The sequence below is a fragment of the Caretta caretta genome, chromosome 19 (assembly GCF_965140235.1).
Source record: "Caretta caretta isolate rCarCar2 chromosome 19, rCarCar1.hap1, whole genome shotgun sequence".
NCBI lineage: Eukaryota > Metazoa > Chordata > Testudines > Cheloniidae > Caretta > Caretta caretta.
Genome location: NC_134224.1, coordinates 4,150,371 through 4,164,907, shown reverse-complemented (window position 1 = coordinate 4,164,907; position 14,537 = coordinate 4,150,371). Strand labels below are relative to the sequence as shown.

Genomic DNA, 14,537 nt, shown 5'->3' with positions numbered 1-14,537 from the left:
TCAGTGCCAGGTCCAGACTGTTTGCCCTTTGCACCACATGGTCACGTGTGGAACAATCCACAGGCCCAATGCAGAGGAAATGTGGGGGAGGCATCACCCCACCACTGATAGCCCTGCAGGCCCTGAGGCTGGGGGAGGAGAAGCAGAGAAGGCTGGCACTGGCTGGGTGTGGTCCTTTCCCTGACAGAAGCACTCCACCCCCACCCCTTGGCAAACCAAAGCCCCAGCCAAGTGGGTCAAAGCAGGGTGGGAGGGGGGGTTGGATTCTGGAGAGCAGGCAGGAAAGAGACTGCCCGCTGCCCACATGGCTGTAGGTGGGGCCACACCAAAACCAAGACTGAGCGGCGGGATTGGCACCCAGAGCAAAGTCTTCCAAAGTGTGGGGCACTGGGTGTGTGTGGGGCAGGGGGTTGGCAAGAGTGGGCTATGGGGGTGTGGAAGGCAGTGGGAGTGGGGTTGGGTCCAGCCCTGCATAGGGATGGGGGGCAGATAGTTCAGGCCATTGTTCGGAGTTTGGCTCAGGACCTGGTTCCAGTCTCACCGGTTATGTCACTGGGAAGCGGGTGACCCTCAGCTGGGGCTTCCTTGTTTCAGCCCAGGAGGGAGCTGGAGGCCAGGACCATCCCGTTTGGACCCACAACCCCAAGCTTCTCTGCATCCCATCCCGGCCTCCTGCCCCGTTCACTCCCGGGCTTTACGTGCTACCACGGACTCTAGCCCATAGGTGGCAGCAGCCCACTGGACCTGCAGCTCCGGGAGCCCTGAGTCCTGGGTGTCACCTCCAGCTTTCTCCAGCTTTCCACAGTTCACCGCAGCCTAGCGCAGTGAGTCCAGCGCTGTCCACACGCCCCACCACACAGCTCCCCTGCTTTCACAATGCAGGGCAGGGAGCTTGCCCCTGGGCATCCCATCACAGGCTGGCACAGCAGCCACTGACCACAGCCCGGGGGCATCGTGCTTCTGTGCAACAGCGCACGGCGCTTCAGAGACAACTCCTGGGTTAGGGCCACAGCAACCTGCCTGGCCGGCAGCCCAGCCCAGCACACGGCTGCAGGCTCATAGCGGAGGTTGCAATTCACCATTGCTGAAAGCTGCCTGTGTGCATGGGGGGTCGTTTGCGCGGAGGGGAGAGACGTGTGCGGCGGGGCATCCAGGCCAAAGGAACTGGATTCGTAAGAAGTTCATCCCCAGAACTCCAGCCCAAAAAGAAGAGCCCATGGGTTGGCTCGGCAGAGCAGGGAAGGCCCCTGACAAAGGTCAAGGAGCATCCAGAGACTTGTCTGCGCTGGGGTGTTTTTACCAGGCGTTCCCATTGCTGCAAGCCCTAGTGTAGAAGGGACACCTGCTCTCAGCGCTGCATCTGGCTAGCTCTCTGCAGGGCTGGGAGACGCAGCGCTGATGATGACCGCCCTCTGCGCTAGTGCAGAGTGACTTCCAGACACTGCAACCAGGCTGGATGGGAACCAGCAATCGACTCCTGCAGACTTGACCGCCCTCCCGCCCCGCCCCGCCCCGCCCCGCCAACCAACCCAGCCCTCCCCCCAGCGCACACCTCACCTGAAGGTAATGGTAGCCTCTGTCTTTGGCTTTTGCCTCCTGCAGTACCAAGGCTTTCTCCTGGCTGCCTCCCGAGCTGGGATATGCCTCCCGGGCTTGGCTGACTGTCATCGTGTGCCAGGCGCTCCTCTTCAGTGTCTGGCCATCCAGCGACATGGACATGCCGGCGCAGGCCAGGCACTTGCCCTCCCCCCCGCTCTTTAGACTCTTCAAGGTCAAGTCTCTGAAGGCACTTTCGGGAGCATCCACGCAGTACTGGGTGCCCTGGTCCATGGCGTGCCGGCCGGACACCAGGTAGCTGCTGTCGCTGTCCAGGTTGTCGTCAGAGCTCCACCAACCCATCATCTTGGGCCGGTGCCGGGAGTCCAGCTTGCGGTCTTTGCTCTTGCTCCGCTTGCCGTGCCGGGACTGGTGGTGCTGGTGGTGCTGGTGGTACCCATCCCCCCGGCCCTCCATCTTGGTGCCGTTGTACTCCCGCTTGGCCGGGGCCTCCAGGGAGTGGGACTTGGCGAAGAGCTTCTGGACGGAGTGGACCAGGTGGCGAATGCGGCTGGGGCTCTCGCTGCGCTGCTCCGTGGTGCCGGCCCGCTGGTACTGGAGCGTGTGGAAGCCGTCGTGGTGCAGCGGCAGCTGCTTCTCAAACTGGTCCAGCAGGGTGGGGGGCAGGCGGTTGATCTTGCTGGAGGGGTGGGTGGCCGCCATGCACTCGTCGCAGGAGTCATACTGCTGCTGGGTGTGGTGCATCCTGGGGAAGGTGCTGCTGCTGCTGGCAGAGAGCGGCTCGGTCAGGCTCATGGGCCCGGCTGGGCACTCGGCGGGGACCCCCGGGCTCCGAGAGGGGCAGTAGCGGTGATCCAAAGAACAAGGCTCACTGGGGCTGAAGAGGTACGACTGCCTGGATTCCTGGCCGCGGCGGATGTAGTCCAGGGGCTGGTCACAGTCCTCTGGGATGCAGGGACACGGGCGCCCTGTGGAGCTCTGTGATTGGCTGCGCTCCCCATGGTAGCCCTTCATGGTGTCAGAACCTTGCGTGGAACGTCCTCATTCTGCCGGATGATCCCTGCGGGGTCCCCTGCGGAGACAGGACAGACACATTAGCCATCTCCCATCCCTCTGGCACCTGGGCAGGTTTCCGAGCCCCGCGTCTCTTTCCACCTTCAACCTGCCCATGTGGAGAAGGGTCGGTGGCGTCTCTGTACCCACCTTTCTATGTGGGCAGAATGTATGAGCCCGCCCGTCAGCTGGTGTAAGTCAGCACGGCTCCTCTGACTTTGATGGAGCTGCACCCAGCTACACCAGCCAAAGGCCTGGCCCACCGAGTCTAAAAACCCAACCGCACCCGCCAGTCACATCTGAAAGGACAGCGAAGTTATGGGTGCTGAAAAGTGACCTCCAAGTAAGGCAGGTCTGTGAGCCCAGCCCAAAGTTGTGCTCCCGTGCAGAGCCAGCACAGGACAGACGTTCCATTTCACACAGAAAAGAGATATTAGAATTGGAAAAGGTGCAGAGAAGGGATGGAACAGCTTCGATATGAGGAGAGATTAAAAAGACAGGGACTGCTCAGCTTGAAAGGGACGACCGAGGGGGATATGAGAGAGGCCTATAAAATCAGGAATGGTGTGGAGAAAAAGAGCTATTTACCCCTTCCCGTAACACACGAACCAGAGGTCACCCAATGAAATTAACAGGCAGCAGGTTGAAAACAAACAAAAGGAAGTATTTCTTCACACAACGCACAGTCAACCTGTGGAACTCCTTGCCAGGTGATGTTGTGGAGGCCAAAAGTCTAACCAGGCTCAAAGAAGAATTAGATAAATTCACAGAGGATAGGTCAAGATAGAGACACAACCCTGGGTGTCCCTATGCCTCTGACTGCTAGAAGCTGGGACGGGACAACAGCGGGATGGATCACTCAATAAATTGTCCTGTTCTGTTCATTCCCACTGAAGCACTGGAAGACAGGATACTTGTCTAGATGGAGTAAGTCTGACCCAGTATGCCAGTTCTTATAATCGAAAGGATTTTGAGATTTCAAAATCTAGCTTCACTCCCAATCAGAACAAACCCCAAAAATTTCAAAGGTCTCCACAAAAGAAATTGTTTTTAAAAAACAAATGCGTTTTGGATCAATTGAAACATTTCATTGTGATTGTGGTCAGTGTTCTACTATAATACATACTAGAACACAGAATAAAAAACGATCAAAATGAAAAGTCATTCCAAAATGAAAAATCTAATGATTTCAGTTCAACATGTCAAAACGGGACATTTCAACATTGTCAGAACATTTTACACACACACACCCTCCCCCCCTCCCTGGTTTTCCTCCGAGATGAAATGTTAATCCTAAGCGTTTTGATGTAATCACAACTGCACAGGCTGGTGGAAAATGGTTCTGCATTTTTCCAACCAGCTCTACTCACGTGGCATATAATGTGCTGAAATAAGGAGTCAGAGAGAGAGGGCCCACTGTGATATGAAATCTCAATCCATCCTCATTCTACCCGCAGATCTTCAATCAAGCCGTCCAAATGGCACTTCTGCCGTGTTCCAGTGGAGGTTACAGAGGTATTTATAGAAGCTACCTTGAAACCTCAGGAACCTATCAGTCCATTTATCAAAGTGCCTGCAGTTCCCCATTCAAAGCAGGCGAACAACAAGAAGAAAGAAACTGAGCAAAGAAAGTTAAACTGTACCCAGGGCTTTTTATTCAACACAAGGCTCAAACCAAACGACCTGGCTCCTCTAACAGGCTGTCTCATGGGCTCTGAGCCATGAACTGAACAGTCTCCCGGGGATTGAGGAGGCCCTGGCATTTCTCTCACATTTCTTTTATTATTATTATTTCCTTAGACATGGGTGAGGGACGGGCATGAGTCGGCACGGGCTGGGGCGAGGCAACGTGCTCACCTGACTCAAAGCTGTTACCCCAGCATTGCGTCCAGTTCTCAGACACGGCTGCAGGGAACAGCTGTTCCATGCCACACCCAGTGGTTACCAATGAGAACGCGCAGAAGCAATGGGAGTCCTAATAGCAATCTATGCAGCCTACAGCGATGCGGCTTTAAGCTGTGATGTTTCCATCTCTCCCACGCTTACCCGGGGTGGGCCAGACCACTACGTGTCTGGGAGACCCTGATGGAAAAGCCATGGTGTTATAGGGCATGATGATGAGTCACTAGGGGACGCTGTACCCTCTTGAATCCATATTGAGTCCAATGCCCCAGCAGTCCTGCTAACAATAATAGTCCAGCATACTGCCCAAACCACTGCACTCCTGCAGTAGCACCCCTGGAAGACGTCGCGGTGCTCTGGGTAACTCTTTCATTCGGGTTGGGTTTTGGCTGAGATGTAAAACCAAGCTCTTGACCCCTTGTTGCCACTAAGGATCCCAGGGCACTTTTCCCAGCAGCAGAGGGCGTTGACCCCAATGTCCTGGCCAAACTGAATCACTATAGTCTAACTCCTGCCATTCTCCTTGCAGTTCCAAGTGGATTTGGGATCTTTCTTCACTTCCTGTCCTAAACCGATGAGTAATGTTGCAGAGTGCTGTTAAACAGCTGCCACGCTCCATCCTAGAGGTGGCTGCATTTCCATGGGGTGAAAGGCAGGACCCGTAGGGATACCTTGTAAAGCGTTTGGGATGAAAGGTGTTGTGTGTCTGTATCTTTATACCCTGCCTCTCGACCTGAAGGATCCCAAAGCACTTTTCAAATCACTCACATCAGTTTGTTAAACAGGTCACGGCATCTGCTTAATAATAATAATACCCAGCTTTCATATAGCAATTTTCATCAATAGATCTCAAAGCAGTTGATCCCCAAAGTATCATGATCCCCATTGTACAAATGAGGAAACTGAGGCATAGGGGAGGGGGGAGTAATTTATGCAAAGTGACCCAGCAGGCAAGTGGCAGAGACAGGGATAGAACTCAGGCCTGAATGCCAAGGCACACTCTAGTCACTAGGCAATACTGCCTCCCTATAGTACACAGGAGTTTAGGCATGTGCAGTTTCTTGAGAGCCAGTGTGGTCTGGAGGGATAGAAATCCACAGGCCCTCTGTTCTAATGCTGGACTTGGGCAAGACTCACCACGTTTCTGCCTCAGTTTTCCCCATCTCATCTTGAGAACAGTGATGCTCCTTCACAGGAGTTAATGGAGGTCTAATGCTTTGAAGTACACAGTGCTCTATATGCTAAGTATCATTAGGAGTAGAGGTGGAGAATACCCCTTACAAGGGGCATTTAAGGAAGCAGAATGCAATTACCCCCATTGGAATCTGGGCAAGGCATAAGATTACGTTAACCCTATCACTGCATGGGCTCTTTAATGACCACAAGCAGGGAGAGTTTGCTTTTGCATCCCATTCCCCTCTTATACCAAACTAGGGCTCTGTGCTCAAACAGATCCTGCTGATCCAGCAGGGCTTGGAGGCCTCCTATCCAAACACCAACCCAGCCTGAAACCACTCAGCCAGTAGTTACTGAACCAGATCAGAAGGGAAGCACGGTGCAAGATCGAGTAGTGGGGCTAGGTACTGCCAGCAAAGTAGAAGGGAAGGCAGAAATTTCCCAAAGCAGGAAAACAGTGAGGAAATATGGTCTTATGGCTCAGTCCCTGAACTGGGCTTCAGTCCTCAGCTCTGCTACAGGCTCCTTGGACAAGTCACATCATCTCTCTGCGCTCATGGGTCTTGTGAATTTCACCCATGGGGAGGGGTATTTTTCCTCACCCTGAAATATTTCCCAGTAGCAACTGAGGGAGGGGAACTGGCTTAGTAAATCTTGTCAACCTCATTGCTTCTTTTCTCCCCTTCACCCTTTTTTAATGATTAGTTCGAGCAGCTCATGAAAAAATAAAAGCACCATCTCCAGAAGAAACAAGGTCACCTTATTCCCCTAGCAGATCTTTCAGGGTTTGGTTCGTGTGGAAGCCTACAGAACACAAATCATAATAATTAATAATAATAATTATTATTATTAATAAATATTAAGCCACCCATATTAAAGGGGAAGAAAAGCCACATGGCAACACATCTTCTCGGCAGACAAACAGACAGACGGACACCAGCCTCCCCCGGAATGGGCTGACAGCTGGACTGCAGTGGCAATAGCTTACGGATACGCCACTCGACAGCTAGGAGCGCCATAAAGCACGAGTTGGACGAATCCATTCAGATGCCACAAGAACATTTTTTTTACAATGGCTTTTGAAAGCTGCCGGAAGTGTCTTGACTCAGCTGTTTTGCGTGGCTATAAAAGTCAAATGCAAAGTGCCCCATACCCAGGTCTGCTGATGGCCTTCAGCACTGACCCACAACCCCACCTGTTGTTCCAGTCCCGCGCTCCCCACACACAGCTGTGCCAATGCCCCTCCCTCCTGACCCACTTCAGCCCCTGCTGTTTTAGCCATGGACTCCCACACACTCTCCCACACACTCTCTGCCAATGCCCCTTCACCTGACCTGCAACTCCTCTTGCTATTCCAGCCTTGGCCTCCCCATACAGCTCTGCCAATACCCTTCAATCCTGCAAAGTCCCGCTCTCTATCGGCTCGATCCGCTCCCTGTCCTAACAGCAGCTACCCAGAGACTGGAAGCTACAGGGAGCAAGCAGGACAGGCCCCGTCTGACCAGTACACCTGGCCACTCAGCTGACTTGTTAATATGAAGAGCTTCGGAGTGAGATTTTAAAAGCCATTAATTCCAAAGGGGACCAGCTCCGCCTATGAGCCTAGTTGCTGAGCTGAGGAGCCAAAGAGGTCTCGGGGCATCCAAGGTTGAAACCCGGACCCTGGGACCATCACCAGCTCGGCTGGCTCAGAGGCCAGACATTCACGCTTCTGAAAGGATACTGACAAATCAGAGAGAGTTCAGAAAAGAGCTAAGAGAAACCCTGCCTCCCTGCGAGAGACGTGAGAAGCGCCATCTCTTTAGCATGTCCAAGAGAAGGGTTAAGAGGTGACTTGATCACAGTCTACAAGTTCCTAGATCTCGGATAGCTGCTGGCTCTTTAATTTAGCAGCAAAAGTCAGAATGAGACCCAGTGGCCAAAAGCAGAAGCCAGAGAAATAAGACCGAGTTTTCTAACGGTGAGGGCTAATTAGCCATTGGGCCAACTTCCTGAGGGATGCGGTGGAGCCTCCGTCACTTGAAGTCTTTAAATCCAGCGATATGCTCTAGCTCCACCAATGCTGCAGACTCGATGCAGGAATTACTGGGTGAGGGTCCATGACTTGGGTCATAGAGGAGGTCAGCCTAAGTGCTCATAACGATCCCTTCTGGCTTGAAAATCTATACCTCTACGAACTGGAGCTGCCGGGAGACAGCACAGGGAAGACGCTTAAAACAGCTAACAACAAGGAAAATGCAGAAGGAGGCGTTTAAAAACTAAGCAGCAATGATGGGTGAGTGAGGTGAACCCAGAATATCTGCCAGCCCCACTGTTTTGGGTCCAGCTTCTCCCCTTGAAGGTGCTGAGAGAGCAGCTCTGCACTGGAGAGCGTGAGATTCACGTGGTCTCCTTCGATCACGCGGCAACAGTCTGCATCCCAGACACTGAGAACGCACGATGGGGTCTGCATGGGGGATTGCGTGTGTATTTTTTACCTCATTAGAACCCGTCAGAGGGCTGGCTTTGTTATGACTATAAATGAGGAAATTACTTATTCTCCAGCGTAGCTTGGCTAATTAACAGGCGTCATTAGCGCTCTTGTTAGCATATTTAGCGAGGGCGCCTAGGGCAACCTGTCTTCAAATCATACGTTAGGAAAGGTAGACTGTACTTGAGACAAAGGTAATTGCAAAAGAGGTGGTTTTCCTAGAGAGCGAGGGGGAGGATTGGAAGCCGGCGTCTTCCCTTGTTAGCTGCAGCCACCTTCCTCAGCCGCTTAGATCTCATTCGCGGTAACTTGTGGTGGGAGTTGAGTCTGATGCAGATCAAGGGCGTAACATGAAGGGAGGAGCCCGTTCACACTGCAGTTTACAGAGATTCAGAGCCTGTCACGAAGTCCCCGGGCGATGCTCTGGAACTGCTCCCTATGGAGCCAGTCAGGACTCTGGTGAAGTCTCCTCTCTGGGAGCAGACTGTCTGCAGGGCAAGAAGCTCACACAGCTTCCACCTTCCTGGGTCTGACCTTGGAGCATTCAGCATCCTCTGCCCCTCCGTGTGCTTCCCACAGTGGGTCCGCACAGGCGGGGTCCTGGGGAAGCCAGATTGTTCTGCCCCCCAACTTCGCAGTCAGACATGACTCTCAGCCAGCCAGTAAAACAGAGGTTTATTAGATGACAGGAACATGGTCTAACACACAGTTTGTAGGTACAGAGAACAGGACCCCTCAGCCGGGTCCATTTTGGGGGGCAGTGAGCCAGACAACCACATCTGCACTTCACTCCACGTCCCCAGCCAGCCCCCAACTGACTCACTCTCCACCCCCTCCTCCTCTGGGCTTAGTCCCTTTCCCGGGCCAGGAAGTCACCGGATTCCTTTGTTCTCCAACCCTTTAGCTCTCACCTTGCAGGGGGGAAGGGCCCAGGCCATCAGTTGCCAGGAGACACAGTGTCGGCCATTTATGTACACTGACCCTTTGCTCTGCAACAATTACACCCCCTTATCCCACCCCCTAGAGACTTAAGAAATGCACAGGGGAAACCGAGGCACCCCTACAGTATTCAGAAGAAACATTAAGAACAGTCCCACTTCATCACAGAGCCACACTGTGGTTCTGAGCCAAGCATGGCTTGACACTAGGAGTGGGCAAATGGGATCAGAAAATTGATTCCTAATCTTCAGGCAAAATCCAGGAGGAGGAATTCTCAGCTGATGCAAATCGGCCCAGGTCCACTACCTCCACTGCTATTTACACCCGCTGAGGGGCTGGCCCAACACGGGGTGGGACTGAGGTGCATCGGCAGAGCTGTACCTAGGCGGCCCCGGGCTGGGTTTGCAGGGAGGGCTGCAGATCAGGAGCGAGGTGCCTTGGCAGAGCTGTGTGCCCATGTGCCCAGGCTATGCCAAGCTCTAGCCAAAGCTACTTCTCTCACTTTCCCAAGTGCTGAATTTTCTCTTTGAACGACTCCCCAGTTCACACGACTTCTCAGGCCAGGGATTCACTACAGGGACTCAGCTCCGCCTTCGGGCTCTGGGAGAAACTTCCACTTGCCACGAGGGGGGCTGGCAGAACAACGGGAGGGCTGCGGGTGCAATGCCAGGAGAGGGACGCTCATGGCTCCAGGCTCCCCTGGGATCTCTCTGACTCCTGGCCCCTAGGAGTGAGGTCTCTTGATGACAGAGGGTGATGGAACAGGCCTCCAGAGGGACAGGACCACAAGAAGCACAGGGGGCTGAGAATGAAACCGCCTTGGAACACAGCTCCTCTAATAAGCTTTTCCACTCGCCTTTCCGCCATCCTCACGACTGGATCACTCGGGTCCCACTTCCCTCCCTCCCAGTCTGACTCCTGCACTATTGAGGCTCCCTAACTGCTCCATCTGAAGCTCCCTAGCTGCAGCCTGTTAAAAGAAAAGGCAGCTGTCCTCCCAGGGAGATGTCACATGGCAGGCCTCCTGGCACATCCATTCCCAAGTTGCCCCACGGAGGTCGCCAGGGGTTCCGAGAGGAGGATCGGGCCCGGAGGACTCCCACAGACGTGAGCGTCGTGTAAAGCGAGAGGAGGATCAGGCCCATCCTCTTGCCTTAATGAATCCTCGTTCTTTATTTATTAAAACGGCTGCTGCTTCCAACACCCCCCACCCGGCGTGAGCGAGCAGCAAGGGCGCACCGTACCGCGGGGAAGGAGCATGCCGTGAGAAGCAGAGCGCTATGCAGCAAGGCTTCGAGCCGCATGCCGACGCGGCTGCCCTGCTCGGCTACGTTTACAGGAGAGGCTCCGGCCCAGAACCGCCCCCAGATCTGGGGGGAGCTCAGATCTGCCCTCAGATGCAGCAGCTGGCCCCGATCGCCTGGGTGCAAGTGTAATACAGCGGCTTAGTGCATGTGATCCATGTCTCCCTTAGCAGCAGCTCCCAGCAATGGCAGGAGCCGGCTACTCAGAGACACAGCAGTTACTCCATTAGCTCAGCCCGCAGGGACGCAGTGCGGTTAGGGCTCCGGAGAGACTGCCAGTGACCTGCTGGGTAACCTGGTTCAGGGCAGGGTTTGTCTCCCGTCGTGCTTCTGTACAGCACCTAGCACAATGGGGCCTCCAAAGATCCTCACTAACTAGCATGGTTTGCATGGAGCTGTGGTTCATTCCCCAGACTCCTAGGACATTTGGGTCCAGATTTCGAGGCTCAGCTCTATCTCCAGTTCAAAGCAAAAAACCCAGAGGAGATTCCATAGCGTGGTCTATGGGCTGGGTTCTCTAACTTCTTAACAGCACCAGCAATTATAGGTGGCCAATAGGGGCAGTGAAATCTCATGCTCCAGGGCATAGGCTGATCCCTGCAAGGGTCAGGAAGGAACCCACCACAGCACAGAGGACTGTGCCCACCTCAAAGGAATCAGCCAAAGGCAGGATGAAGGACCAGTAGTCCAGCTGGCTATGGCATATGGTTATCCCAGCCCAGGGGACTCCAGTGTCTCTGAACCCAGGCTAAAAACCAATGGGGAAAAAGACTGAGATGAAAATCCAAGTTCTCCCATCTGGAGATCCGTAGTGAGTGTTGAGGGGCACGAGGGTCCCTGGGCTAGGCAGGGGAGGGCGTGGTGTCTTCATTAGGGACAGCTGAGCCGAGTGGCTAGCCGACAGGAGAGCACAGGATGGATTTCACTGCTGCTGCCTTGAGACCCTCAGAGGGGACGTCTAAGCCTCCCAGCCCGCCCCCCTGGAATGCCCACTCCCCACTGCCGGGAAGACACACCCAGAGAATGAACGGCTCCTGCCTGGATGGGGCTCAGAGGGACTCCCGGATGCAACCCCTGGAATAAGGGCCTCCAACGCAGCTTCCAGATGGGGACTCTGCTCCGAGCACCGGAGCCCCTTCCCCAGCGGCGCAAGCTTCAGAGCTGCATGTTGAACAGCCCACTCAGCGGAAACATGAGCCACGGCGTCCAAAGGCCACCAGGAGAGCAGGGCTCTGGGGCCATGGTTTCCTGACTGCCCCAGTCTGACCTCCTCCACCTCGGCTTTTAGCCCAGAAGAACCAGATGGGCTCTGGAGATGGAATTCCTCGCACTCCTCCAGGCCGGGGCTGGGCCTGTTCTGTAAACAGGAAGAAGCCTCCAATCGCTGGGGCTGTCCTCTGGGACCACTTATGTCCCTTCTGTACGGATCGACGACGCTGTCCACAGTTAGGGAAGAGGGGCAGTGAAGCATCCCAGCCTAGTAGTTAGAGCAGGAAACTGGAAGCCAGGATACCTGCGTTCTTCTAGTTCTTTCTCTGTACGAGGAAAGCCACGGACTCACTCCAGTTTGGTGACTTGTAGAATGAGGACAATATCAATCGGCCAACCCAGCGCCTTTCCCGAGTACTGAACTCGGGTGGGAAATGTTGGAATTTAAGGGTCCGTCAGCAGGGGAGACTCCTATAGCCAAAGTTTATCACAAAACATGAGGTTTCCATTAAAACAAACTGCTGCCCTCTTCTGGATGGAATCACAACTGTTCCCGCGTGCATCATAAGCCCTGCACTGCCGACAACTAATGGAGATTCTCTGTGAGTTCAAGTGGTCAGGGTCTGGAGCAGAGTAGATAGCCAATGTGTGCCGCACAGGGGCAGTGGTTAGGTCTTCAGGGCACTGATCAACTTGGAGGTGAAAAGGCGATTGAGACAGGAGAGGGAGCGCTCACGGAGGAGGAGGAGAGCTGGTGGGGTGCAGGGGGTCCTCCAAACCAGAGCAAGGAAGGGGAGCTCCTCTCTGCTTTTAGCAAAGGCACCGTCATTCTGTTCCGTGTTTGTACAGGGCCTTGCACAGTGGGGCCCTGCTCCACAGCTGAGCTTCCTAGGTGCTCTTGCAATCCGGATGATGACTGAGAATAGAAAGCTGTGCTCCCCTCAGGCCCACTGAAGAATCAGGCCACGGATTTATTGTGATCTCCTGCAGTGCCCTGGCTGAGCTGGGGGGCTGGGGCAGGAGGTAGCCGAGGCAGGGGGGAGCAGAAGCATCATCTCCTAGCGCTAAAGGAAGCGAGCAAATTGTCTTACCGACATGTTTGCAATATTTAAATCGGAGTCAAAATAGCAGAGGAGCCCCAGTTATTATGCACCGCGCGGGCTTTCATGCCGGGGAATTAGCTGAATGAAGCAAAGCAAGGCCTGGCCTTTGCGAGACAGCTCTGTAATTTTCTCGTAAAGAGCTGCCGGCAGCTGGGAAGAGGAGCCCTGAGCAAGAACATTCGCCCTAGCCTGTAATGAATCCAGGCTGCGGGGGGGCCGGGGGGGGGTCCTGCACCTTCACCCTCATGGGGACTGCAGAAGGAGAGGTCCCCCCGTCCCCCCCAACCCTGCCACAATTGGAAGGGGCCATGGGGTTCGACTGCTCCAGTGGACGGGGCAGCTTTGGGACTTGAGGGGACAAAGGCCTGGAGAGCAGACTGGCCAAAGGCAGGGGCTTGGCAGGATGGGGCCGATTCCTCAGTGCCCTGACCCTGATGGCCATGGTCTTTCATTTCCCCAGAAATGAGGCAGGCTGGGGGGGCTTTGCAAGGCCGATTATAGCTGGCTAAGCCCCCTTGCAGCTCCCTATACACCCCAGCCCCCCATCGAATCTCCCTTGCTCCAGCGCAAAGCCAGGGGAACCCACTCCCTGGGGAGGGAGACCAGAATCACCCTCCATGTAACCCTGCTCCCGGCCCACCCTCCTGGCATCTCATGCACCAGGCTTCCAGCTCCCACGCCCTGGGTCTCCCGTGTGTCCCTTTGTCCAGTGCCCTTAGCTGGATTGCTGGGAGCGGAGCGCCCTGATGCACTGCCCCGAGATGCCCCAATTCCCACCGGCCGGGGACATGCTCTGAGCCCCCCAGGTCGCGGCAGGGGGCGCAGATGGGCGCCTGCACCTTGCACCACCCCCGGAAAACCGGTGGAAGGGGGTAGGGAGCTCAGGTGGCTGCGTCCCCAGTGGGAGGCCAGTACTGCTCCCGTGTGGATTCCACTCCGGGCTCCTGCTCTTCGCCCCGCAGCTTGAAATGCTGCCTCCGACCCCCAACCAGCTCAGATCCGGACCCCATGGTTCACTGGAGCAGCGTGGGGGTTGACCCTGAACTCGCCCCCTTACAGCCCTGCCAAAGGCCCCAGGGCCGCACCCCCCACCCATGGGGCAGAATCCCTTTTTAACCCCCGACGCCCGCACCTCCGAGGGAGTGCGGAAACGGCTGGTGTGTTCAGTGGTCAACGGGGGGATGTTTGAGCATTTGAGTGTGAGCTGGTTGTTTCAGAACTGGCTGGGTTACCTTACTGTGCCCCTTTTCAGGCTGGAGCCCTGCTGGGGATGGGAAAAGGGGCATAGCTGCAGCGGGCAGGGTCCGATGCCAGCAGAGCCTGGTGGGCCCCGGCGTGTGCACATTGGGCGAGTTTGGGGTTTGGATACAAACTTTGATCCAACCCCCGTTTTCAGACAGGCCCTGCTCAGGGACAGTCACAGGGCCCAGAAAACAGGCCGTTTCCCTCCCGCTTGCCTGCCTGGGTATCCGGAGCGGAGCCAGCGGGGCCGTGCCAGGGTGAAGCTAGAGAATCAGCCCCCCTGTGCTGCACCTTCCTGGAAGGGGGAGATGAGGGTCACTAGGGTTTTGAGCAGAGCCTGGCCCTGCACATGGGAAGTCGCTGAGGAGCACACGCAGGTGCTGGTAAGGTGAGGATCGGGTCCCCCCCGGCAGCGCAGCCATGGCCTCCAGTGACAAGCTTTCCTGCACCCGCTCCCGAGCCAGGCATGTCAAGCCCAGCCCTGCCTCTCAACACCACGCTCATCCCTCCCAGACACGGGTGCCACATGGAGCCTGCCACTGGTGGGGATGGAGAGCAGCTGCATTCGTGCAGCCTAGCAGG

General features: G+C 55.3%; 1 protein-coding gene across 3 annotated transcripts in view; it reads right to left on the bottom strand.

The window, feature by feature from the left end:
• Positions 1-14,537, bottom strand: part of DLGAP3 (DLG associated protein 3) — a 145,963-nt gene that overhangs the window by 33,185 nt on the left and 98,241 nt on the right. For all 3 annotated transcript variants that reach the window (XR_012665517.1, XR_012665518.1, XM_048825797.2), the window contains exon 2: positions 1,558-2,629. Coding sequence is in view for 1 of the 3 variants with exons in the window: in XM_048825797.2 (XP_048681754.2) it covers positions 1,558-2,571 (1,014 nt within the window). In the remaining 2 variants the exon portion in view is untranslated. The remainder of the gene's footprint in view (positions 1-1,557; positions 2,630-14,537) is intronic.